Source organism: Rhinoderma darwinii, chromosome 1 (genome assembly GCF_050947455.1).
Source record: "Rhinoderma darwinii isolate aRhiDar2 chromosome 1, aRhiDar2.hap1, whole genome shotgun sequence".
Taxonomy (NCBI): Eukaryota; Metazoa; Chordata; class Amphibia; order Anura; family Rhinodermatidae; genus Rhinoderma; species Rhinoderma darwinii.
Window position 1 is genome coordinate 549,192,517 of NC_134687.1, and position 26,815 is coordinate 549,219,331.

The window sequence follows — 26,815 nt, forward strand, 5'->3', positions numbered from 1 at the left end:
GGACCATAACTGATCACATTGATTATTGTACAGAGAAGCTGCCTTGCCAAGCCTTTGTCTTTTATTCCTAAATTACCAGCGTGCTAATTAATAATAAACTATAAATTGTCTATTACTCGGTGCAATTATTTTTAGTAGATTCAAATAACGATTCTGTTTTCTGGTTTGATGCCCATTCAAACTGTGTATGCTTTTAAAAAATTAGCATATTTAGGGTAAGTTCACACAGGGTCGATACGCTGCTTAAAGGTACACAGCATATCCGCCCTGGCGGTCGCAGGGAATTGCAGCCGAAAAACCGCACCAAATTGTGGTTTTGTTTCTCGGCCAGAACGTCCGCTGCAGTAAACAGAAGCGAGAAGAAAACCAAAATGCGCATACTTACCCTCTGACGTCCTGCAGTCCGGCCTCCTGGGATGACGTTTTATCCCATGTGACCGCCTCAGCCTGTGATTGGCTGCAGTGGTCACATGGGATGAAACGTCATCCCAGGAGGCCAGCCTGGATAATGACGCAGAGAATTTTGGGTAAGTATAAGATTTGTGGGTTTTTTTTGTGTTTTTTTTTTTTTTTTTCTGATTTACGTTTTTGGGGAAATCGCAGCTTTTCCGCCGCTAAAATCGCAACATCTGCGATTTGTTGCAGGTTTTATTTCCCCATTAAATTCAATGGGAAAAACCCGCAACAAAAAAGCAGCGATTTATGCTAGCGCAATTGACATTTTGCAGTTTAAAAAAAACGCACCACAGGTTAAATTCTGAGGTTTTTTTTTGCCGCTTATCATTTGGGCAGCGTGTGGATGAGATTTGTTCAAATCTCATCCGCTCTACTGCCGGGTTCCTACGTGGCGTAAACGCTGCAGAATTTTCACAATAGAATTGTGTGCGGAAATTCCGCAGCATTTACAGTAGCAGCAAAGTGGTTGAGATTCCAAAAATCTCATGCCCACGCTGTGAAAAGGAACGCAGCGGAAACGTTAATAAATTGACCTGCGTTGCAGAATTTAATTCCGCAGCGTGTCAATTTATGCTGCGTTTTTGTTGATTTTTCCGTTGTGGGCAAAATTTGCAACAGACAGCCACGTGTTTTGACTTTTGCGGTATATTCGCAGTGATTATGCCGCAAAAATCGTAACTACGGAAAAAAAATCTTACTTGACCAAATCGCTCTCCTTCATCCTACAGTCCGGCATTGGGATGACGTTGCAGCCAATCACAGGCTGCAGCGTCACTGGTCAATTAAAGTTTGCGCTGTGCTTTTTTTCCGCAGCGTGGGCATTAGATTTTTTAAATCTCATACACTTTGCTGCTATTGTAAATGCTGCAGCGTTTATGCTACATGGGAACCCGGCCTATGGACAGCAATTTATTGCTCACTGCAAAACAAAGGTCTAGGTCGAGCCCCAGCCTTAGGCCCCATGCACACGACCGTAGATTTCGTCCGTTATTATGGACCCATTCATTTCTATGGCCGACAGACACCTTTCCGCATATTTACGTGTCCGTGCCTTAGAAACTTTCTGTAAAAAATAGGACATGTCCCATTTTTTTAATTTTACAGACCGATCACCCATACTTCATAATGGGAATACGGTCCGCAACAGTCCTCCGCGGCCGGCCGTGCCCGTAATCACGTTCGTGCGCATTCAGCCTTAGGGATTTCATGGTATTTACTTGAGGAGTCTTCTCTGTCTGCGCGTATCATTTGCATGTAGAACGTAAAGTGTTTGCATAGTTTGCACCTGTAGGTTGTAATCAAGTATAATCTTGTAATCAGATGTAATATATTCTTTTTATCTTTGTGTGTTTTCAGTTCGCATACTTCTAGTAAAGCAAGCTAGACTTGGGTTCATGTGGTTAAATATTGTATATGTATAAGGGAACTTTTCATAACACAAAGTTTTTTGTTTTGATTGGGGTCAATTCACACAGTTTTTTTTGGTCGCTGATTTTGATGCAGAAACCTCTTTGGAATTAGCGCTAGAAAACGTCCGAAATCGCCCCCCCCCATTGATTTCAATGGGATCCAGAGGAAATAAAAGTGGCATGTTCTTTCTTGCTGCAGTTTCCGCCTCTGACCTGTCATAGAACGCAATGGGAGACAGAAAAAAAGCGGTGCTCGTTTCTGACAGTTTTGCACAGCGGTCCTTTCACTCGCTGCAATGGCCGTAGGCAAAAATCGCAGCGAAAAAACATTGAAAAATACGTGCAGGCATTCAAAGTTCCTGAAGGAATTCTGAGGCAGATTTTTTTTTCTGCCTGCAAAAACTGTGTGAACATGGCCTTATTGTTTTCTTGTTTTTTTTTTTAATGGAAAATGAAAACTTATAAAAACATATATTTTTAAACAAACAAAAAAAAATTGAACTTTTTGCATCTCCAGCACGTGGCTATATATCATTGACAAATGTGTTTTATGTAATTACATGCTCTATAGAGAATTTAGAAAGCTCTGACCCTAAAGTCTGCAACATATAAAAGTAAAGATTATGAATAAAGCTAAGCATATAGTATGTATGTATGTATCTATGTATGCATATGAGTGTCAATTTGGAGATTGGGGATAAGCGGTGATCACGGGGACAGGGATTTTTCTTGTTCTAGAAATACCATTCAGCACATTATACTGATGGGCGCCTTCGTGCGATTTTGCATTAGATCACAAAATTGTGTAAAAACTGCAATAAAATGGATAAATGTCTAAGGGTATGTTCACACGGGGAAAATTTTGCAGGCGTATTATGGAATGTAAAACGCCTAGAGAAACCGCTCCCCCTAAATGTGACAGTCAGAGAACATATATTCTCTCTTATTGGTAAGAGGGGTGATAACGTGAAGACAAGTTCCTGTATCCTCTCCCTGGGGTCACTGGGGGACTGTACAGGGGGAGAGATAACGGTAACAGGATGTGATCCATCTTCTTGATGTCACTTGCTGCCCCCTCCTCCCTTAGGCCTTATTTACACGAGTGCTGCGCATCTCGGACGTGAAAAACGGCAGTTTTTCACGTCCGAGGTGCATCCGTGCTTAGCGCTGCGGGACGCGATGTCACATATACCCCATAGTTGAGTATATGGAGGGATACATGATGCGCGGAAAGAACAGACATGTCCTATTTTCGCACGGACCCTTCACATGGTCTGTTGAAATAACGGCTGTGTGAACGGCCACATTGAATTACATAGGTCCGTGGGATAGCCGCTGTTTCAACGGCCGTCCCACGGACGTTTAACACGCTCGTGTAAATAAGCCCTTACAAAGACACAGAACCAGGAGGAAAAACGTTTCATCCTGCTCCCCGACTTCAAGTATTGTACCTTGAACTTTGAACCTGGTATCATCATTTGAAAGCGAAGATTCTTTAATATGATACCAAGATTTAAGCTTTAGTCTTCACAGTCAAGTCGCGGCAAGATTTAAAGTCATGACTTATTGCGGATGTTGTATCGATATTAAATTTTGATATTTTGTTTCAATAAAGGACTTTCAAAACGAAAGTCATGACCTATTATTAACGAATTCTTTTGGCAGTGAAAAGGTTCATTGAGAAGAACACAGCAGTCACCTTCTTCCCAGCCTTAACATTAATGTTCACCCTTGAATACCATTTAGATTTTTTTAATTTTAGAATGTAAATTCTGTGTTTGATTTAAAGCGGAAATGTCACCCGACTATGCTTCCCTTATATATGAGCAGCTTAATATGGGAACAGGTCTGCTTTCCTATTAAACAAATGCCACAATATTTTGTTGTGCCGTTTTGGCTAATAGGAGAGTTCAACGACTACACCAGATTTATAGTTATGAGTCCGCAGTATTCATAAGGGGACTGCACAGAGGGGCGTGGGGAGTTGCGGTCAGCCGAGCAGTCGTCACAGCTCACTGACTGATTTGGCTCAGAACGGCTTTCTGCAGCTTCTATGTATTGCAATACATAGAAGCTGCAGACGTGAAAGTTTTTATTTTTTATTTTTTTTTAAATGTCCTTACAAAACCTTGTTTTTGTCACGAAATAAATGCTTTCCAATGGAAAAAAAAAAGCCCAAAGGTGCTCAATGCCTTTTAAATGTAATATTACTTCTTTCGACATGCTGAGTCATTACACAACATTGGTACACAATTACCACCCCGTGTTACCTGTGACGGTGAACGTTGCACATTTATCATTGAGGGATCAATGATCTCTTCAGATTTATGCTCTTCTTATAATGCGCCTAGATCCATTACTTATAGTGGACTGTTACAAGTAGTCACTTTGAAACAGTTGGGCAGGATTTACATGGACTTTGCAAGTACACGATCAACATTCATGAACCCAGCTACAATAGCGGATCTCCGAGTGAAAATGTTGTAGGACTTGCTACAATAAATGTTTTTGGCGTTCTGTACAGATTAGTCGAGCATTCTTCTGGGGACGTGTATTGCTAATGCTGCTGGGTTTTATGTATTTTTATTTCTGGTTCCCTCTGGGTCTGCTTCTTGCTGTCTCAGCAATCCTTCTCCATACATTTTTAATGCTCTTCTATGTAGGGTGGTTTTAGGTCTTGAGATTAGTTGCGGTTTAACGAGAGTGTTGTAAGGGATATATATCACTGTGTATGACTGGAAGATGTTTGAAGGATAAAGATACTGAATGGCCACATAAGCGGTCATATATACGGGTTCATTTTCTAGCTGACTAGTCTTTCCATATATTGATAATTTTGTATTTTGTACCTGACTCCTCTCCAAAGCTGCCACGACTGGAGAATGAAAAACTTTTGGGGAAAGGTGTTTGATATAGTCTGTCACTTTTGCTGTAGTGGTGGTAGCCGTGGGCTGTGTATTTTGTTGCAATATCGATAGTTTTTATGAAAAGCTTTTTAACACTGGTTATTTCTGTGCAGACGTGTAAATTAAATGTTCCCTACATCCTAAAAGAAATGATGACGGTCGTATCATCCGAAGATGGCAAGAAGGATATTGTAGTAAGCCATTAATCATATCATTTTATGATGAACCCAACGAGGTTGAACTTTACACAAATATAATTTTTCCTTTTACAGTCTCATGACATCCTAAAGAGACATTTGAAGAGGTTGCCCTATCGTGACCTTTTTAATCAAATGAACCAGTCCAGGATCAGCTGATCACTGTGGGTCCGGCTTCTGATCGGCTATTATTGCTGATGGAAGTTGCAGCCAGTCATACATTTAGGCGTCATTCACACAAACGTATTTTTTTCCTCCCGTAAATACTGGCGTAAATACGGGTCCTTGGTCACACGTATTGCACCAGTATTTATGGACCCGTGCCCGTAAATACGGGTCCGGTGTCACCAGTATTCCACCCATATTTACTCGCTCGTTTTCTCTGCAAAATTGCACTGCACTAATCGGCAGCCCCTTCTCTCTGTCAGTGTAGGATAAAGAGAAGGGACAGCCCTTTCTGCAGTAAAAGTTAAAAAAATTCATACTTACCCGGCCGTTGTCTTGGTGACGCGTCCCTCTTTTGACATCCAGCCCAACCTCCCTGGATGACTCGGCAGTCCATGAGACCGCTGCAGCCTGTGATTGGCTGCAGCGGTCACATGGGCTGAAACGTCATCCCAGGAGGCCGGACTGGAGGAAGAAGCAGGGAGTTCTGGGTAAGTATGAACGTCGTCTTCTTTTTTTTTTTTTTTTTTAACAGGTTGATCTATATTGTGATCGGTAGTTTCTGTCCAGGGTGCTAAAAGAGTTACAGCCGATCGTTTAACTCTTTCAGCACCCTGGACAATGACTATCCCCTGACTTCACCTAGCAACGCTCCCGTAATTACGGGTGCACACACGTAGTCACCCGTAATTACAAGAGCCCCATAGACTTCTATGGGCCTGCCCGTGCCGTAATTACTGCCTGAAATAGGACATGTTCTATGTTTTTCAACGCCATGGGCACCTTCCCGTAAGCATACGTAAGCGTAATTACGGGCATTTTTACGTTCGTGTGCATGGGGCCTTACTATGCAGCAGCCGTAGCATATTAGTATTACATGTGAATCTGCCATATAAATGAATGTCTGTCCATGTAATACATAGACCTGCTCAGTCTGCCAGTGGCCCTGGCTCATAGTGGTGGGGATCCCGAGCGGAGGACCCCACCCCCTGACATCCATGTGCTCTAGTAGAGCACATGAAAAGTTGTTGTCCTAGGGAGACAACCCCTTCCCTCTTTAGCCACTTTTGACCTTCCTGACAGAGCCTCATTTTTCAAATCTGACATGTTTCACTTTATGTGGTAATAACTTCGGAATGCTTTTACCCAGTGGCGTAACTACCGCTATAGCAGCCGTAGCGCGCTACGGGGCCCGCGGCATGAGTGGGCCCGTGTCGCCCGCTGGCACGGGCCCCCACCATGGCCGGTTGCTCCGCTAGCAGCCGCTATGGCTGCTACAGCGGGACGCCACTGAACACTACGGCAGAGCAGGGAGGTATCTCCCCGCTTTGCCATTAAACAAAAGACATGTATCCCCTATCCACAGGATAGGGGATACATGTGTGATCGCTGGCAGCGATAGGGAGAACGGGGGACTGAAAGTCCCCCCAATGTTCTCCATCACAAACCTCGGACTACCGGGGTCTGTGTCGGCGGCTCCGTAGAAATGGAGCGCCGGTCGCGCTTGTGCGCATGCGTGACCAGCGCTCCTTTCATTTTTATTGAGCTGCGCAGACGCCGGAAGTCCGAGGTTAGTCATGGAGAACTTGGGGGACTTTCGGTCCCCCGTTCTCCCTATCGCTGCCAGCGATCACACATGTATCCCCTATCCTGTGGATAGGGGATACATGTCTTTTGTTTAATGGCAAAGCGGGGAGATACCTGCTTGCTCTGCCGTAGTGTTCAGTGGCGTCCCGCTGTAGCAGCCATAGCGGCTGCTAGCGGAGCATCCGGCCATGGTGGGGGCCCGTGCCAGCGGGCCCCCTCAGGATACATGTCTTTTGTCTTTTCACACTGTAGGTCGCATTTTTTTGGGGGGTTGGGGATGCTGTATGGCGTTCCTTACAGGGGGGGGGGGCTGTATGGCGTTCCCTACAGGGGGGGCTGTATGGCGTTCCCTACAGGGGGGGGGGCTGTATGGCGTTCCCTACAGGGGGGAGCTGTATGGCGTTCCCTACAGGGGGGGGCTGTATGGCATTCCTTACAGGGGCAGGGCTGTATGGCGTTCCCTACAGGGGGGGGGGCTGTATGGCGTTCCCTACAGGGGGGGGGGGCTGTATGGCGTTCCCTACAGGGGGAGCTGTATGGCGTTCCCTACAGGGGGGGCTGTATGGCGTTCCCTACAGGGGGGGCTGTATGGCGTTCCCTACAGGGGGGGGCTGTATTGCGTTCCCTACAGGGGGGGGCTGTATGGCGTTCCCTACAGGGGGGGGCTGTATGGCATTCCTTACAGGGGCAGGGCTGTATGGCGTACCCTACAGGGGTGGGGGGCTGTATGGCGTACCCTACAGGGGGGGGGCTGTATGGCGTTCCCTACAGACCCCGCTGTAGGGAACGCCATACAGCCCCCTCTGTAGATGGCGCCTTACAGCCCCCTCTGTAGATGGCGCCTTACAGCCCCCTCTGTAGATGGCGCCTTACAGCCCCCTCTGTAGATGGCGCCTTACAGCCCCCTCTGTAGATGGCGCCTTACAGCCCCCTCTGTAGATGGCGCCTTACAGCCCCCTCTGTAGATGGCGCCTTACAGCCCCCTCTGTAGATGGCGCCTTACAGCCCCCTCTGTAGATGGCGCCTTACAGCCCCCTCTGTAGATGGCGCCTTACAGCCCCCTCTGTAGATGGCGCCTTACAGCCCCCTCTGTAGATGGCGCCTTACAGCCCCCTCTGTAGATGGCGCCTTACTGCCCCCTCTGTAGATGGCGCCTTACTGCCCCCTCTGTAGATGGCGCCTTACTGCCCCCTCTGTAGATGGCGCCTTACTGCCCCCTCTGTAGATGGCGCCTTACTGCCCCCTCTGTAGATGGCGCCTTACAGCCCCCTCTGTAGATGGCGCCTTACAGCCCCCTCTGTAGATGGCGCCTTACAGCCCCCTCTGTAGATGGCGCCTTACAGCCCCCTCTGTAGATGGCGCCTTACTGCCCCCTCTGTAGATGGCGCCTTACTGCCCCCTCTGTAGATGGCGCCTTACTGCCCCCTCTGTAGATGGCGCCTTACTGCCCCCTCTGTAGATGGCGCCTTACTGCCCCCTCTGTAGATGGCGCCTTACTGCCCCCTCTGTAGATGGCGCCTTACTGCCCCCTCTGTAGATGGCGCCTTACTGCCCCCTCTGTAGATGGCGCCTTACTGCCCCCTCTGTAGATGGCGCCTTACTGCCCCCTCTGTAGATGGCGCCTTACTGCCCCTTCTGTAGATGGCGCCTTACTGCCCCTTCTGTAGATGGCGCCTTACTGCCCCTTCTGTAGATGGCGCCTTACAGCCCCCTCTGTAGATGGCGCCTTACAGCCCCCTCTGTAGATGGCGCCTTACAGCCCCCTCTGTAGATGGCGCCTTACAGCCCCCTCTGTAGATGGCGCCTTACAGCCCCCTCTGTAGATGGCGCCTTACAGCCCCCTCTGTAGATATCTACAGAGGGGGCTGTATGGCGCTATCTACAGAGGGGGCTGTATGGCGCTATCTACAGAGGGGGCTGTATGGCGCTATCTACAGAGGGGGCTGTATGGCGCTATCTACAGAGGGGGCTGTATGGCGCTATCTACAGGGGGGCTGTATGGCGCTATCTACAGGGGGGCTGTATGGCGCTATCTACAGGGGGGCTGTATGGCGCTATCTACAGGGGGGCTGTATGGCGCTATCTACAGGGGGGCTGTATGGCGCTATCTACAGGGGGGCTGTATGGCGCTATCTACAGGGGGGCTGTATGGCGCTATCTACAGGGGGGCTGTATGGCGCTATCTACAGGGGGGCTGTATGGCGCTATCTACAGGGGGGCTGTATGGCGCTATCTACAGGGGGGCTGTATGGCGCTATCTACAGGGGGGCTGTATGGCGCTATCTACAGGGGGGCTGTATGGCGCTATCTACAGTGGGGCTGTATGGCGTTATCTACAGAGGGGGCTGTAAAAAAGGCACTATCTACAAGGGTGGGATTGTGTGACACCCTGGGGAGGGGGGGGGGCCCAGTCTTTCCTAGTTACGCCCCTGCTTTTACCTATCCAAGCGATTCTGAGATTGTTTTCTCGTGACACATTGGACATCCTGTTACTGGTAAAATTTGCTCGATACATTCAGTATTTAAATGTGAAAAACACAAAAATTTTGCGAAAAATTGCAAAAATTAGCATTTTTCTAAATTTAAATGTATCTGCTTGTAAGACAGGCAGTTATACCACACATAATAGTCGCTAATGAACATCCCCCACATGTCTACTTTAGATTGGCATAGTTTTTTGAACATTCTTTTATTTTTCTAGGACGTTACGAGGCTTAGAACTTTAGCAGCAATTTATCACATTTTCAAGAAAATTTCAAAAGGCTATTTTTACAGGGGCCAGTTCAGTTGTGAAGTAGCTTTTAGGGGCTTATATATTAGAAACCTCAAAAAAGTCACCCCATTTTAAAAACTTCACCCCTCAAAGTATTCAAAACAGCATTTAGAAAGTTTCTTAACCCTTTAGACGTTTCACAGGAATTAAACCAAACTAGAGGTGAAATTTACAAATTTAATTTTTTGTTGCAGAAATTCATTTTTAATCCTTTTTTTTTGTAATACAAAGTTTTACCAGAGAAATGCAACTCCATATTTATTGCCCAGGTTCTGCAGTTTTAGGAAATATCCCACATGTTGCCCTAGCATGCTTATGGACTGATACACAGGCCTCCGAAACAAAGGAGCACCTAGAGGATTTTGGACACTCCTTTCTATTAGAATATATTTTAGGCACCATGTCCGCTTTGAAGAGCTCTTGTGGTACCAAAACAGTGGAAACCCCCCAAAAGTGAGCCCATTTGGGAAACTACACCCCTTGAGGAATTTATTTAGGGGTATAGTAAGCATTTTGACCGGACAATTTTTTTTGCAGAAATTTTTGGAATATGCCATGAAAATGAAAATCTACATTCTTTCAAATAAAAATGTAGGTTTAGCTATTTTTTTTTTATTTCCAAAAGGACTAAAAGAGAAAAAGCAACACAACATTTGTAAAGCAATTTCTCCTGAGTAAAACAATACTCAACATGTGGTAATAAACGGATGTTTGGACACACGGCAGGGCTCAGAAGGGAAAGAGCGCCATTTGGCTTTTGGAACTCAAATTTAGCAGGAATGGTTTTCGGAGGCCATGTCGCATTTGCAAAGCCCCTGAGGGACCAAAACAGTGGAAACCCCCCACAGGTGGCCCCATTTTAGAAACTGGACCACTTGAGGAAATTATCTAGGAATATATTGAGCATTTTGATGCCGCAGGTTTTTTGCAGAAATGATTGGAAGTAGGCCATAAAAATGAAAATCTACATTCTTTCAATGAAAATTTAGGGCTCAGAATGGAAAGAGCGCCATTTGGCTTTTTGAGCTCAAATTTAGCTGGAATGGTTTACGGAGGCCATGTCACATTTGCAGAGCCCCTGAGGGGACAAAACCAATGAAAACGCCCAAAAAGTGACCCCTTTTTGGAAACGACACCCCTTGAAGAATTCATCTATGGATGTAGTGGTCATTTTGACCCCACAGGTGTTTCATAGAATTTATTAGAATTGGACAGTGAAAATAAAAACCATCCTTTTTCTTCAATTAGATGTAGCTTTAGCTCAATTTTTCATTTTCTCAACAAATAAAGGAAAAAAAGAACCGAACATTTGTAAAGCAACTTCTCACGAGTACGCAAATACCCCATATGTGGTCATAAACTGCTGTTTGGGCACACGGCAAGGAACCGAAGAGAAGGAGTGGCATTTGGCTTTTGGAGCACAGATTTTGCTGTATTGGTTTCTTGACACCATGCCGCTTTTGCAAAGCCCCTAAGGTACCAGTACAGTGGAAACTACCCAAAAGGGACTCCATTTGTGATACTACACCCCTTGAGGAATTAATCTAGGGGTGTGGTAAGCATTTTGACTCCACAGCTGTTTCATAGATTTTATTTGAATTGGCCAGTGAAAATAAAAAATAAATTTTTTTTTTCCAATAAGACGTAGCTTTTAGTGCAAAATTTTTCATTTTATCAAAAAATAAAGCAGAAAAAGAACCCCAACATTTGTTAAGCAATTTCTCCCGAGTATGACAATACCCCATATGTGGTTATAAACGAATATTTTGGCACACGGCAGGGCTCAGAAGGGAAGGAGTGCCATTTGGCTTTCGGACTACAGATTTTGCTGGATTGGTTTCTGGTCGCTATGTAGCATTTGCAAAACCCCTGTGGGACCAAAACAGTGGAAACCCCCCAAAAGTGACCCCCATTTTGGAAACTACACCCTTCAAGGTATTCACCTAGGCGTCTAGTGAGCATGTTAACCCTGCAGGTGTTTTGCATAAATTAGTGTGCACTCGATATTGCAAAGTAAAAATTGGATTTTTCAATAGATATGCCAATATGTGGTGCCCAGCTTGTGCCACCATAACAAGAGAGCTCTCTAATTATTATGCAGTGTTTCCCGGTTTTAGAATCACCCAACATGGGGCCCTAATCTTTTGCCTGGACATTTGACAGGGCTCAGGAGTGCGAGAATACCATGCGAAATTGAGGCCACAATTGGTTCACAATTGCAGAGGCCCAGATGGGAAATAATAAAAGAAACCCCCCCCCCCCAGAAGTGACCCCATTTTAGAAACTACACCCCCTCAAGGCATTTATTAAGGGGTGTAGTGAGGCTTTTCACCCCACAGGTCTTTTCCATAAATAAATGCGCTGTGTATGGTTCAGAGTAAAAATTTAAATTTTTCCCCAGAATTGCCAATTCAGTGGCAAGTATGTCGTGCCCAGCTTATGCCACTGGAGATACACACCTAAAAATTGTTAAAAGGGATCTCCAGGCTATGGCGGTGCCATATATGTGGAAGTAAACTGCTGTTTGGGCACGCTGTAGGGCTCAGATGGGTGGGAGCGCCATTTGGATTTTTGGAGTGTGGATTTTGCTTGGTGGTAGTTTTGTTTGGAGTTTTACTGGTGTTTCAGTTTATAATGTGGGGCATATGTAAGCTGGACAGAGTGCATCAGGGGCATAGTCAGGGGGTATAATAATGGGGTAAACCATAAAATAATCCATGGATGTGTGTTACACTGTGAAGCAATCATTTCTGCACAGGCCGGTGTCGCACTGATAAACGGTGTCTTTACTTATCCCCCTTTTGGTCCACACTCTGCACCTTTTGCCGTTTGGGGAATTTTGCTAGGAAGTGTTGTACTGGTATAATACGGGCACCCTCGCTTCTAGCAGATATGTTTCCCCCCGCCTCCTGGTTCCCTAATTTTAGGGCCCCGATAAATCACCTCTTGAAACAGACGAAATGTTCCCCTGTGATCTGCACAACTGCATATTTTTTATTTCCTGCCTTATGGAAGCCTTAACTAATTTAATTTTTTCATAGACGTAGTGGTTTGAGGGCTGTTTTTTTGCGGGACGAGCTGTAGTTATTATTGGTACCATTTTGGGGTACATGCGACATTTTGATCATTTTTTATCCTATTTTTTTGAGAGGCAAGGTGACCAAAAACTGCAATTCTGCCATAGTTTTTTAGTTTTTTTTTTATACAGCGTTCACCATGCGTTATAAATTACATGTTACCTTTATTCTGCGGGTCCGTATGATTCTGGCGATACCTAATTTATAACACTTTTTTATGTTTTACAACTTTTTGCACAATAAAATTACTTTTGTAAAGGACGAGCTATAGTTTTTATAGGCACCATTTTTGTATACATGCGACTTTTTATTTCAATTTTTGTAGGGCGAAGTGACCAAAAAACAGAAATTCCGGCATTATTTTTTTCATTTTGTTTTACGCCGTTCACCGCGTGGAATAAATAACATAATATTTTTATAGTTTAGGGCGTTACAGTCGCAGCGATACCAAATATGTATGGTTTAGTTGTTTTTTTTCAGTAATAAAGGACTTGATAAGGGAAAAAGGGGCGATTTGTGTTTTATTTTATTACTTAAAATTTTTTTTTTTTTACACTTTACCTTTAGTACCACCAGGGGACTTGAAGGTCCAACTGTCAGATTTTTTTTTTCTAATACATTGCACTACCTACGTAGTGCAATGTATTCGATCTGTCAGTCATTCACTGACAGCAAGCCGATTAGGCTTCGCCTCCGAGCGGGGCCTAATCGGCTTTCGTAATGGCAAACTGGAGGCCATTGTTAGGTCTCCTGGTGTCATAATAGCAGTCGGCAGTCGTGCGATTGCAGGGCACAGCTGCCGATCTGCTAGCAACCACAAAGATGCAGCGATCGGATCCAATCGCTGCATCTGAGGGGTTAATGGCAGGGATCGGAGCTAGCTCCAGTTCCTGCCGTTACAAGTGGATTGCAATAGAGAGGAGGGGTTGGATCCAGCGCTGTTGAGGATTAAAAGGAAACGATTTCCAAGGTTTAATTTTGTCGATTTAAAACCGGATCAGAAAGGAGAATGAAGATGTCCTGGAGTGCAGAGAGGTTTCAATGAAGTAGGTAGCCTACGCGTTTCAGACGCCTTCTGCGTTCTTATTCATGGCTTGTGTTCGTTACAAGTGGATGTCAGCTGTAACATACAGCTCATATCCACCGCTGATGACGCCGGCTCATCTCCTGAGGCGGTGGCAATGAAAGCTTTTCAGGCCCCGCCTCCGGGCAGGGCTGAAAGTTTTCCGTGCTAGGCACACCGGGAGGCCAGTATTAGGCCTCCGGTTGCCATTGCAGCCACCGACACCCCGGCAATTTCATTGCTGGGGTGTCGATGAGCTGCAAACAACTTATCGGTTTTGACGGCTTCATTTAAGGGGTTAATGGCGGGAAACGAAGCTAAGTTCGGTCCCCGCCGTTACAGCAGGATGTCAGCTGTCAGATACAGCTGACATCTGGGGATGATGACACCGACTCGGCTTCTGAGTTGGTGGCAATCATTTGGCGTAAGTATACGACATTTTGCGGGAAGCACTGGCTTTCCATGTCGTATACTTACGACAAATGTCGGGAAGGGGTTAATGTGATTTTTATATATATATATATATACATATATGATCCTACCCATCGACCACTTTAAGCTGGCTATACACATTGCAACCGCCAGTGATTTTCAGAATAAAAGGGCTTTTTGGGGCATTTTTAAGTCGTATTTGTCAGCTGAATATGCCAGGTAGCTCCTCCTATTAGCCACGACGGCACAAAATCATATTGTATTGTTTAGTTATAAAAGTGATCAAAGACTACACCGGAGTCATACTGGTACTTTTTTGATTCCGCAGCACTCCATGTTTTAAGGGTGCATGAGTAGGCTTCCACACCAACGTATAAAAATGGGAACTCCGTACTCCAAGGTATTTATGCAATAAATGATATTTTATTTCACATATAGAGAAAAGTGCTAATCCAAAATTGGTTTAACGTTTCCAACTATACATGCGACCTTCTTCAGACACGGATTACGTCTGTGGACAGGGATATTCGACACTTCGGTCGCTCTTAGGTAATGGCGCCATAAAATATAGTTTATTCATAATACCTTTCAGTAATGAGTTCTAATTTTTACACCGGAGTCATAGTTATGCGTCTGGTATATTCATGAATGGAGCGCTCCCCCGCTTACCTCGCAGTGATAGATACACAGCAGCCAGCCGTCAACCACCGGCGAGGGGAGTTTTTTGCCAGTTTTCACCTATAGATCGCTACATGGACTTCACAGAATCATTTTGGTCTCTTATCAGCTTTTACTGTAAACAACATAAAGAATCTGCTTTATCCATTCGGTTTGGCCATATTCACACAAATAAGACCTACGCAAAAAAAACGGACAGTTTTTCATCCCGATTAAATGTCCATGTGCGTTTCACGTGTCCCATTTTTTACGCCTGTATGTCATCCATTTTCTTTGTCCGTGTTTCTTTGCAAGTACCTCCTGGTTTCAGTTTTTGTTCTTTTTCTGCATGTGTGTTCTGTCTGGTCTGCAAAAACAGACCGGAATAGGGTATTTTGTAAAGTTCTTGCAACAGACACCTGCTCCTTTAAAAAACTGATGTGTGAATAGCCCCATGGACTTGTATGGGTCAGTGTGCTGTTCATTGATAAAATAGACAGCACACATACAATAAATCCCTTCATGAGCACCCGTCCAGATTGCTATATTTTTGCTCACATACAAATGAACTTTAATTATTTGATTTTCTTTTTTGTTTCACCAGATTAGCTCTATATGTGTATGAATACCTGCTACACGTGGGAGCACAGAAGTCCGCTCAGACGTTTTTGTCAGAGGTGAGTCATTTCTGGAAATGCATTAAGGCAATATTTGTTTAAAGAGGCTCTGTCACCAGATTTTGCAACCCCTATCTCGTATTGCAGCAGATCGGCGCTGCAATGTAGATAACAGTAACGTTTTTGTTTTTTTTCAAAAACGAGCATTTTTTTGACCAAGTTATGACCATTTTTATATTTATGCAAATGAGCCTTTCTTAAGTACAACTTGGCGTGTTTAAAGTTATGTACAAGTGGGCGTGTATTATGTGCGTACATCTGGGCGTTTTTACTTCTTTTACTAGCTGGGCGTTGTGACTAGGAGTGTATGATGCTGACAAATCAGCATCATCCACTTCTCTTCGTTAAATCCCAGCTTCTGGCAGTGCACAGACACAGCGTGTTCTCCAGAGATCACGCTGTGACGTCACTTCCCCAGGTCCTGCATCGTGTCGGACGAGCGAGGACACATCGGCACCAGGCAACAGAGGCTACATCGACTTAACTGCAAACGCCGATGCTGCTGCAGAATCAACTGTAGCCTCTGTCACCTAGTGCCGATGTGTCCTCGCTCGTTCGACACAATGCAGGACCTGGGGCAGGAAGTGACGTCACAGCGTGATCTCTCGAGAACACGCTGTGTGTCTGTGCACTGCCAGAAGCTGGGTGGTAACGAAGAGAAGTGGATGATGCTGATTCGTCAGCATCATACACTCCCATTCACAACGCCCAACTAGTAAAAGAAGTAAAACCGCCCAGATGTACGCACATAATACACGCCCAGTTGTACTTTTACTTTAAACACGCCCAGTTGTACTTTTGCAAGCCTCATTTGCATAAATACAAAAATGGTCATAACTTGGCCAAAAATGCTTGTTTTTTTAAAGTAAAAACGTTACTGTAATATACATTGCAGCGCCGATCACATGCAATAGCAGATAGGGGTTGCAAAATCTGGTGACAGAGCCTCTTTAATCCAACATAAAGTAGTATGAGAAGATGACGCTCTCTTTATCGTACTCATCCCTCGATCATAAAAAAAGCTGAGCGTTTGTTGTTGAAGCATAAGGTTTTGCTGCCTGTATACTATATACATAGTATAGCCCAGATATATTAGCAAATTGACCCAAGGTTCTGCTTTATATGCAGCCAAAGACGTGAAATAATTCTAGACCAGTTTCTCTGAGCGTTATCGGCCCTTATTTCTTTCAGTAACGCACACATTTGGTTCACCTTTATGGTCATGTTGCCTCGTTAGAGCAAGGGGAGATAAGTGGCTACTAGACACCTCCGGAGCTACTTATCTCCACAGGAAACATTCGAATGTAGAAGTGAAAATCCAATCTGTTGCCCTGAAATAAGTACTTTGGGGAACGTTTTACGTCTTGCATAAGCCTTCGATTGCCAGCTCAATCCCCCAACATTGTAATGTCTACAGTTAGATGACATTACTAAAACAGTTAAAGGCGAAGTACACTTTGATAAAAATAAAAATACCTCCTTCCATCAAAGCCAATTCTGTCCGGCTCGGCTGAGAGCTCATAATGATCACATCTAAGTTGATGAACGTTTATGTATTTTTTAAGCCCACACTAGGAACGGAACCTAAACAGAAGAAATATATAAAGGAATTTCTTATAGCTCTGCTGGATCTAATTCTGTTTTTGGTTTTAAAAAAAATGCTTGCGAAATCTGCACTGTGGGAACATACCCTTTGAGACACGCAGAACTATCTTTCAGCAGAGCCGTCAGTTCAGCTGACCTGATGGAATCGGCTTTGACGGAACAAGACAGCTTAAGCATGATACATAGAAGCTGTATCTTAGAAACCAATTCTTATTTTATAAAAGTCAATTGAAAAGTTTTTTTGAAATCACTTAAACGGTAACTAAACTTTCAAAAAAGTTTTGAAATGTCAGTGACAAGTCAGAAATTTTGATCGATGGGTCTGAGCGCTGAGACCCCACCGATCACTAAAATTAGGCAGCAGAAGCGCTTGTGTTTATAAACAATACAGCTCTGCGCTCACCCGAGCGCTTCTGGCGCTTAGTTTTAGCGATCAGTGGTGGTCTCCGTGCTCGGACCCCGACGATCAAAACTTCTGACATGTCACTATGACATGTCAAAAGTTTTTAGTTACCCTTTAAAACATTGATTTATTAAAAAATATTTGCTTCAAAGCTGTACATAATGGCTAGAAAATGACTTCCAAGAATTCGTGGTCCGAAGAATATGTTCTGAATTTTTCACTTTTCCAGTCTTCCGTAATAGAATTGCTCTCTGCTGACGTCCGTTGTAATGTTGTTGTCTTTTTATAATTTGTTTGCCGTGGCATGCACACTTTGTTCTTATTGTAAGAGTATGCAAATAATGGTAAACCACAACGTGAGGTGATATTTAATGCAGTGTAGTTTCTTGTATGCACACAATCTTCTTGTCTCCTACATAGCAGCGTGTGTTAGAAGTCGTGGTGCTGAAGCGGAGCCAGCGTAACGTCCACATATTTACTTTTCTGCTTTACAGATAAATGAAGGAATTTTGTACCCGTTGGTGACCCTTCTAAAATGCTCAAAGGGGATATTGCTTAGACTAAGGGTCCGCTCTTAAGATGCATTATGGTTTCAGCAGATAAAGATTATTTGTCGTATAATGCTTGTAGTCTTTGAATTGAAACCCTCATTGTTTACTCCCAAGGGCTAAAACTCTGCCCTGGTCATGTGATGATGACATAAATGTACAGCTCATTAAAAGTGAGCGCTCTGATACATTAAACGGCATCTATAACAAGCCGTGCACCTTTTGTGTCCATTGCATGACCAAGACATATGTTTTTATCCACTGGAAGTAAACTGTGAATTTTCCCATTCAATGAGGGCAAGCAGAGATCTTGAAAATCTTCCCAAGATCTTGAGGAATTAAAACTGAAAATATGTTGTAAAATGACATGACTTTTTTCATTATACAATGAAAAAATCTGGGTTCACATATCCGTTGTGTCGTGCCTGTTGTATTATTCCTGAGATGGCTACAACTGATGGAAAAGTTGTGCACACTGTACACTTGTCTGGTGTCCGTAGCTGGTAAGACAAACGCTGGATACAACGCTTTTCTGTACGGCTTAGGGAGACATCTGGCATCACAACTGATGCCACCGGACACACAAGTTTTCCCATAGGAAACTATGGGATCAGTTTCAGTCTCCCCCCGGAATTTTTGTTCTACGCCGAAGGAAATCATGACGGCAAGGCCGGATGTATGTGAACGGGGCCTAGGCTTTATTTGCTGAAACTGAAATAACCTGTAATATTAATATTTATTAAATGGGTAAGTACTAGATCCTTGAGATGGATAGTTGATCCAGGTATTTATTCTGTTTGCCATACTTGCCAAAACTTTACATCTTTATCTAACAGTTGAGGATAAAATATGACAACTGTGCTCCTTTAGGGTTGGGAATATGTAGTGAAAGCCTGAAGCATATATTTAATGTCCATATCTGTTTTTATTTTTGCCTTGTTGGTGGGTACTCCCTATGGGCCGGGGGAGTTGTCAGCCTTTTTAAAAGACAAAGATTGAAGGATTGTAGAGATTTTTATTGGAAATTTCTATTTGCATTCCATATACTGATCGCATTTGGACCAATTGGATCAGACCATTGAATCTGGCCATGTATAGATGGCTGAGCAGAGAAAGTCATGTGGCGGAATGATTTGATACAAATTGACAGTAGTATATTTTGTGTAAATACTTCTATGTATCCTTCTAATGTGGAACGTCGGTAAATAATGTGCCAGATTATAAAAGTATAAGTGTTTACACAAGCACGTCCGTGATCTAGCGAGTCTGAAACCTGTATCATTGTTTTTCTTTCTTTCTTTCTTTCAATCTGTTTTCCCTTAAAAGGAAGTCCCAACTTTTGTAGAGATTTCCTTTTTTAGGTTATATGGACTACGTTTTAATATCGTCCAAAAAACAGGAAATCTCCTTTTTTAAAAAGACAGAAAACCCCATCAATCCATTCAGACCTGGTAATGTCCCCATAACGACTTGTTGGACTGTGCCGACTGTCTCACCAGATGAAGCGTGATTAGATAAACCTTTACACTGGTTTGAATGTTCTAGTAGATGCTGAAGGTTGTTGTCTATTGCATACATAGGAACAGTCCGATTATGTGAGAGTGCTCGTGTTACCGCTTCTCCATTGGGGAATAGAGGCCATTTATCTACATGTTTGTGCCCCTGTCTCGGTGTTCCCGTTGTTCACTGCAGTATTGTTGTTACAGAATATACAGCGTATTCTAAAAGCTTTGTCCTATCGGTTCGCTGTCTCGCTCTCCCAGCCAGTACGTGCTGATATATTCCTAACCGGTTCATTTTAGCATGCATCTTTAACTTTTGCTTACAGCTTGCTTTTCCTGCTTCATGGCAGATGGGTCAGCCCATGGGAGAGCACGTCGAGGTTTGTGTTCTACAAGAGAGCATTTAGAAGTGCTGAAAATACAGAAGTTGGGAAAAGTGGTTTATGAGTTATTAACCGTGAGGCTGAATAATCGTCGCTGCTACTTACAATAATCCTAACGTTTTATGATCTTCCCTGTGCATTTATGACACTCGTTCTGTAGTCCATATTCATAAGCAGCCGCGATATATCTACTTCATACTTTTAAGTGTAGAAGAATTGTAAATACCATTAAACAACTGCCTATACTGTAAAGTAACATTATGTATTATTTAAGAGACTGTTTATAAAATAGCGTAATCCTTTACGGACCGAAAATGCTCGTGTGAATCCAGCCTAACAGTAGAGGGGATAATAAAAAGATAAAATAAAAAATTTCAATCTTTTGATTCGTCTCTGCTCCCGCGGCTAGTCTCTGTGCAGCCGGCCTACTGGGATGATGATTTGTCCCATGTGGTGCTGTAGCCTGTGATTGACTGCAGTGGTTACATGGGACCAAATGTCATCCCAGCAGGCCGGCTGCACAGAGACTAGCCGAGGGAGCAGGGTCGTTTCGCTACTGGAGCACTAATGAAGGGAAGTTATTTACATATCGGAGCAGTTATATTTGGCGCCCGATATGTAAATAAGCCCCTGAACTGTGAATGGGGCGTTTCTATCAAACTAAATGGCAACGGGTCGTGATGTCTTCACTCTGAGGGTATGTGCACACACACTAATTACGTCCGTAATTGACGGACGTATTTCGGCCGCAAGTCCCGGACCGAACACAGTGCAGGGAGCTGGGCTCCTAGCATCATACTTATGTACGATGCTAGGAGTCCCTGCCTCTCCGTGGAACTACTGTCCCGTACTGAAAACATGATTACAGTACGGGACAGTTGTCCTGCAGCGAGGCAGGGACTCCTAGCATCGTACATAAGTATGATGCTAGGAGCCCAGCTCCCTGCACTGTGTTCGGTCCGGGACTTGCGGCCGAAATACGTCCGTCAATTACGGACGTAATTAGTGTGTGTGCACATACCCTGACAATCGGCTACGGACAGTGTCAGGGCGGCCTGCACTGTGTTCCCTTCCACGAGAACACACACAGACTGGTGGTTCTGCAGAGAGCGCTCTCTCTGTAAGCATGTGATCTCGCAGGAGGGAACACAGCGCAAGCCGCCCTGACACTGTCCATAGCTGATTAGACCGTGTCAGAGCGAAGACATCACGCCCCCTTTCCAGTTCAGGGGCTTATTTACATATCCGGCACCAAATATAACGGCACCGATATGTAAATAACGGAGGAAGATAGGAACATTTTTTAAAGTTAGACAGGGTTTGTGAAGCCCTCCCCATTACATGCTGCACTCAGCTGCTCCTGTATGGGTGAAAGGTTATCTTTAAGTCGTTTTGAAGCCATTCGACAGATACCAGTAGTTGAGACATGCCTTTGTGGTAGAATTTGGGGGGTCCCCAATTGGCCTTAATTGTGGCAAGGTGGAAACGGTAGGTAGACTTGAGAATTTGAAAAAAAAAACGTGTCTTCCTTTTATAAATCTCCTTTAGAGATGTCCTTTGAGAAATGAAAAATTGATATCCCTACTTTGGAAGATCTCCATGTTGATGAATTGGCATCTACATGGAAATCGACAGTGATTGGTGCCAGAGACCAATTGATCTAGCGGAAATGGCTCCATAGTCTTTTTGATGCCATCCAGATTAGTCCGGATGAGGAGGCTGGCTAGTGACACCTGTACTAGATGCTATGACGCTAGAGGCACTGATTCACATGATCTCGGAGTGTCGGTCATTAGTTCCTCTTGGTTTGCAATTCACAAGTTCTTAAAGAGGCTTTGTCACCAGATGATCAAATCCCTATCTCCTATTGCATGTGATCGGCGCTGTAATGTAGATAACAGTAACGTGTTTTGTTTGTTTTTTAAAAACGATCATTTTTGGCCAAGTTATGAGCAATTTTATATTTATGCAAATGAGCCTTTCTAATGGACAACTGGGCGTGTTTTTTCTTATTTCCAACTGGGCGTGTATTGTGTTTGTAACATCTGGGCGTGTTTACTTGTTTTACTAGCTGGGCGTTGTGAATAGAAGTGTATTATGCTGATGAATCAGCTTTGTTCACTTCTCATCGTTACCACCCAGCTTCTGACACAGCGTGATCTCGCGAGATCACGCTGTGACGTCACTTCCTCCCACAGGAACTTCATCGCGTCGGACGAGCGAGGACACGCTGTGTGTCTGTGCACTGCAAGAAGCTGGGTGGTAACGATGAGAAGTGAATGATTCTGATTCGTCATCATCATCCACTTCTATTCACAACGCCCAGCTAGTAAAACAAGTAAACACGCCCAGATGTTACAAACACAATACACGCCCAGTTGGAAATAAGAAAAAACACGCCCAGTTGTCCATTAGAAAGGCTCATTTGCATAAATATAAAATTGCTCATAACTTGGCCAAAAATGATCGTTTTTAAAAAACAAACAAAAAACGTTACTGTTATCTACATTGCAGCGCCGATCACATGCAATAGGAGATACTCGAATTGCCAGGTTTATGCGCCCCAGAGAATAGTATGTTGGGGGCTGGTACGGGACCTGGTCCCTAGCAAGTCTGAAAGGCTTCTATGCAAACTCCTGCTGTTCTTTGCTAGGAAGGTTATACTCTTAAATTGGAAGCCTCACAAGAAATCAACCTTATCGCAATGGATTCGGATAATTAATGTCGATTTTATCTCTGTACGAATTGACATATTATATGAAATTAAGATAGATTTCTTAAAATATGGGACCCCTGGATAAATGCAGAAACAGCCATTTCTTTGTCATTTAAACTTTTTATATGGGCTGAATGAATGAGTGGTGTGACTGCATATCGGTAAAGACCAGATCATAGATGTCCATAAACACTAGTCTGGGAAATTGACTGTATATCTGACGTTGTTCCTTTTGTCTCCATATGTTTTATTCCTGATATAATGTTCCCTTGCTGATAGAGGATGTATGTATCTTGTGTTGGTTGTGTTCATCCACTTTGCTACTACTGTAATATGTTGCGGATTTTCTGCCAGAAAATCCTGAGGGAAAAATCTGCAGCAATTCCGCTACCTGCGAATATTTCCTAAAGATCTATGGTCCACAGGACAGGTAGAACCATGCAGCAGATTACAGGACTTTCAGCAGAAGTTGGTTGAAGCTGCAGCATCGGCGTCATCACTCTCTGCTCTCCAAGTTGGAAAGTGCTCTTAATCCGTGTCGAGATCAACATGTATTGCAACTAGCGCCCGCTCTTTTGCACTTATTGGAAGTGGATTATGGATTTATTTTTTTTATTATTATTGTAAGCTATTGCATTTAAACAATTTGTGATTGAGACCAACTTGGTCATGGATTGGGTATGTTCTTTTTGTATACTTTATTCGTGCTTCCCGGAACGTTGCTTACCCCCCAGTGACTCATCATTGTAGATTTCGTCTTTGTTTTATTTTCATAAACTCCTACTCGGGATGTTAGAGTATCTTTTTTTAGCCATCTAACCTATTAAGTCATGTTTGTGCAATTGGAAATATCTTCTACAAAGTTTACTGTAAAGAGCATTACAACATTGACCAGCTCTGAATGATTTATCTTCCTTTTCTCTTTTTGAATACAGAGCAAAATCTTTTCGGTCTGTCTTAAGGCTTGTAAATGTGTTCAATAAAGAGGAATTTCAGAACCTCATAAAACGCTTGCTATAGATGTCTGTTGTATATCAGCATTGTACCGTTCTATTGTTTTATATACTTTGGGGGTGATAAATTGCTAAATGTAACATCAACAGAATATCACGATTGATTTTCGTTGTGCGACTTGGTTATATGCTTGTGTAAAAATGATTCCACATATTTGTTATTACTGTTTGTGTATATTGAGGCAGTGCGCACCTCATCCCCTTTACCTGTTCTATGTTCCGTCTCTCTGACCTCCGTTCTACATTTTTTTTTTTTTCTCTTTTTTTTCTTTTTTCCATAGGGTGCAGTATTCTTGTTTTTTTTACTATTGTAAATGTCTTTAAAAAAAACAAAAAAAAAAAAGTAATGCGAATGTATTCTGAACCTAGATTAGGCACGATATAGTCCTTGAGCTCTTCTCTGGAGAGGAGATCTTTGCTTTACTCTGAAGACTATTTTAACCCCTTAAGGACGCAGCCTAGTTTGGGCCTTAAGGCTCAGAGCCCATTTTTCAAATCTGACATATTTCACTTTATGTGGTAATGTCGGAATGCTTAAACCTATCCAAGCGATTCTGAGATTGTTTTCTCGTGACACTTTGGGCTTCATGTTCGTGGTAAAATTTGGTCGATATATTCAGTCTTTATTTGTGAAAAATTGCAAAATTTAGAGAAAATTTACAAAAAATAGCATTTTTCAGAATTTAAATGCATCTGCTTGAAAAACAGACGGTTATACCACTCAAAATAGTTACTAGTTCACATTTCCCATATGTCTACTTTAGATTGGCATCGTTTTTTGAACATTCTTTTATTTTTCTTGGACGTTACAAGGCTTAGAACATAAACAGCAATTTCTCATATTCTTAAGAAAATTTCAAAAGCCTTTTTTTGAAGGTACCAGTTCAGTTCTGAAGTGGATTTGAGAGGCCTATGTATTAGAAACCCCCATAAAACACCCCATTTTAAAAACTAGACCCCTCAAAGTATTCAAAACAGCATATAGAAAGTTTTTTAACCCTTCAGGCATTTCACAGGAATTAAAGCAAAGTGGAAATGAAATTTGCAAATTTCATTTTTTCTGCTGAATTTCAATTTTATTCAATTTTTTTTCTGTAACACAGAAGGTTTTACCAGAGAAACACTACTAAATATGTATTGTCCAGATTCTGCAGTTTTTAGAAATGTCCCACATGTGCCTCTAGTGCGCTCGTGGACTAAAACACAAGCCCTAGAAGCAAAGAAGCACCTAGTGCATTTTGAGGCCTCTTTTTTTTATTAGAATATATTTTAGGCAGCATGCCAGGTTTGAAGAGGTGTTGAGGTATCAAAACAATGGAAACCCACCAGAAGTGACCCCATTTTGGAAATTACACCCCTCAAGGAATTCATTTATGGTTTTTGTTATCATTTTGACCGCACAGTTTTTTCACAGCACCTATTTGAATTGGGCTGTGAAATGAAAAAAATGATATTTTTTCCAATAAGATCTCATTTTTGATCAAAATTTCTTATTTTCACAGGGAACAACATACCCCATTTTGTTGCCCAATTTGTCCTTAGTGCGGCAATACCCCATTTGTGGTGATAAACTGCCGTTTGGGCCCATGGGAGGGCTCAGAAGGAAAGGACCACCATTTGGCCTACTGGAGCTTTTCTGCTGCTAAGTCATGTATGCAGAAGCCCCTGAGATACCAGTAGAGTTGAAACCCCCGAGAAGTGACCCCATTTTAAAAATTACACCCCTTAAGACATTCATCTAGAGGTGTAGTGAGCATTTTGAAGACACAGGTACTGTGTAAAAGATAATGCGCAGCAGATGGTGCAGAGTGAGATTTGCAATTTTATATATATATATGGCATGTCAGTGTCCGATATAGTGTGCCCAGCATGCGCCACCGGAGATATACACCCCTTAAATTGTAATGTGGGTTCTCCTGGGTACGGCAATACCCTACATGTGGCTGTTATCAGCTGCCTGGGCATACGGCAGGGCTCAGAAGGGAAAGATGAGGGGGTAAGCTGTGCGGAGTGCATCAGGGTAAATTAAAAATCAACGGATGTATGATACATTTTAAAACAATCTTTTATACAGAGCCCTGGTTTTTCGGGACACGTGTCACATTGGTATATTGTGTTCTTCCTTATCCCCCTCTTATAGCAGACTCTGCACCTCTTTTGACTCTTTCCCTTTCCACCGGTTTGGGGAACTTCTCCTGGAAAGTGTTGCCCTGGTACGATGCGTGTGGCCTCGCCTCCAGAAGTACTGGGTGCCCCCCCTTCTTGGTCCCTAAAGATTAGATCTTGAAATTCCAGGAAAGTTCCACTCTGGCCTGCACATCGACGTAGCACGTACGCATTGTACAAAGCCATCTGTATGATGTGCACGGCCAGCTTCTTATACCACACCGCATGGCGCTGTAGGGCTTCAGGACTTGATTTGACAAGTCCATCCCTCCCATGTACCTATTGTAGTCCAGGATGCAGTCTGGTTTGGGGGTGGCCTTTCCTTCATATATCCTAAATCTGTAGGTATACCCTGATGCACTCTCGCACAGCTTATACATCTTCACGCCATACCTTGCCCTCTTACCCGGCAGGTACTGGCGGAATTGAACCCTCCCTTTAAAATGTACCAGGGACTCATCAATAGAAAAACACTTCTCGGGGGTGTATGCTTGGGAAAACCGGGCACTGAAACGGTCTAATAGGGGTCTCCGTTTATACAAACGGTCAAAACTGGGGTAATCTCGGGGTGGGCACGACTCATTATCAGTATAATGTGAGAAGCGAAGTATTGCCTCATTTATTTATTTTTTTAGGTTCCAGTTCAGTTCTGAAGTTGCTTTGAGGGGCCCATATATTAGAAACCCCTATCAAACACCCCATTTTAGAAACTAGACCCCTCAAAGTATTCACAACAGCATTTAGAAAGTTTATGAACCCTTTAGGTGTTTCACAGAAATTTAGAGCAAAGTAGAGGTGAAATTTTCATTTTTTTTTTGTCAGAAAATCCTCTTTATACCATTTTTTTTATAACACAAAAGGATTTATCACAGAAACGCAACTTAATACGTATTGCCCAGATTCTGCAGTTTAGAGAAATATCCCACATGTGGCCCTCGGGCGGTAATGGACTGAAGCACCGGCCTCCGAAGCAAAGGAGCACCTAGAGGATTTTGAGCCCTCTTTTTTATTAGGCACCATGTCCGGTTTGAAGAGGTCTTGTGGTGCCAAAACATTGGGAACCCCCCAAAAGTGACCCCA

General features: G+C 43.4%; 1 protein-coding gene across 5 annotated transcripts in view; it reads left to right on the plus strand.

Moving 5' to 3' along the window:
- The window catches only part of SSBP2 (single stranded DNA binding protein 2), a 210,147-nt gene that overhangs the window by 53,339 nt on the left and 129,993 nt on the right, over positions 1-26,815 (plus strand). For all 5 annotated transcript variants that reach the window (XM_075837681.1, XM_075837709.1, XM_075837691.1 and 2 more), the window contains exon 2: positions 15,327-15,399. In XM_075837681.1, the coding sequence (XP_075693796.1) occupies positions 15,327-15,399 (73 nt within the window). The remainder of the gene's footprint in view (positions 1-15,326; positions 15,400-26,815) is intronic.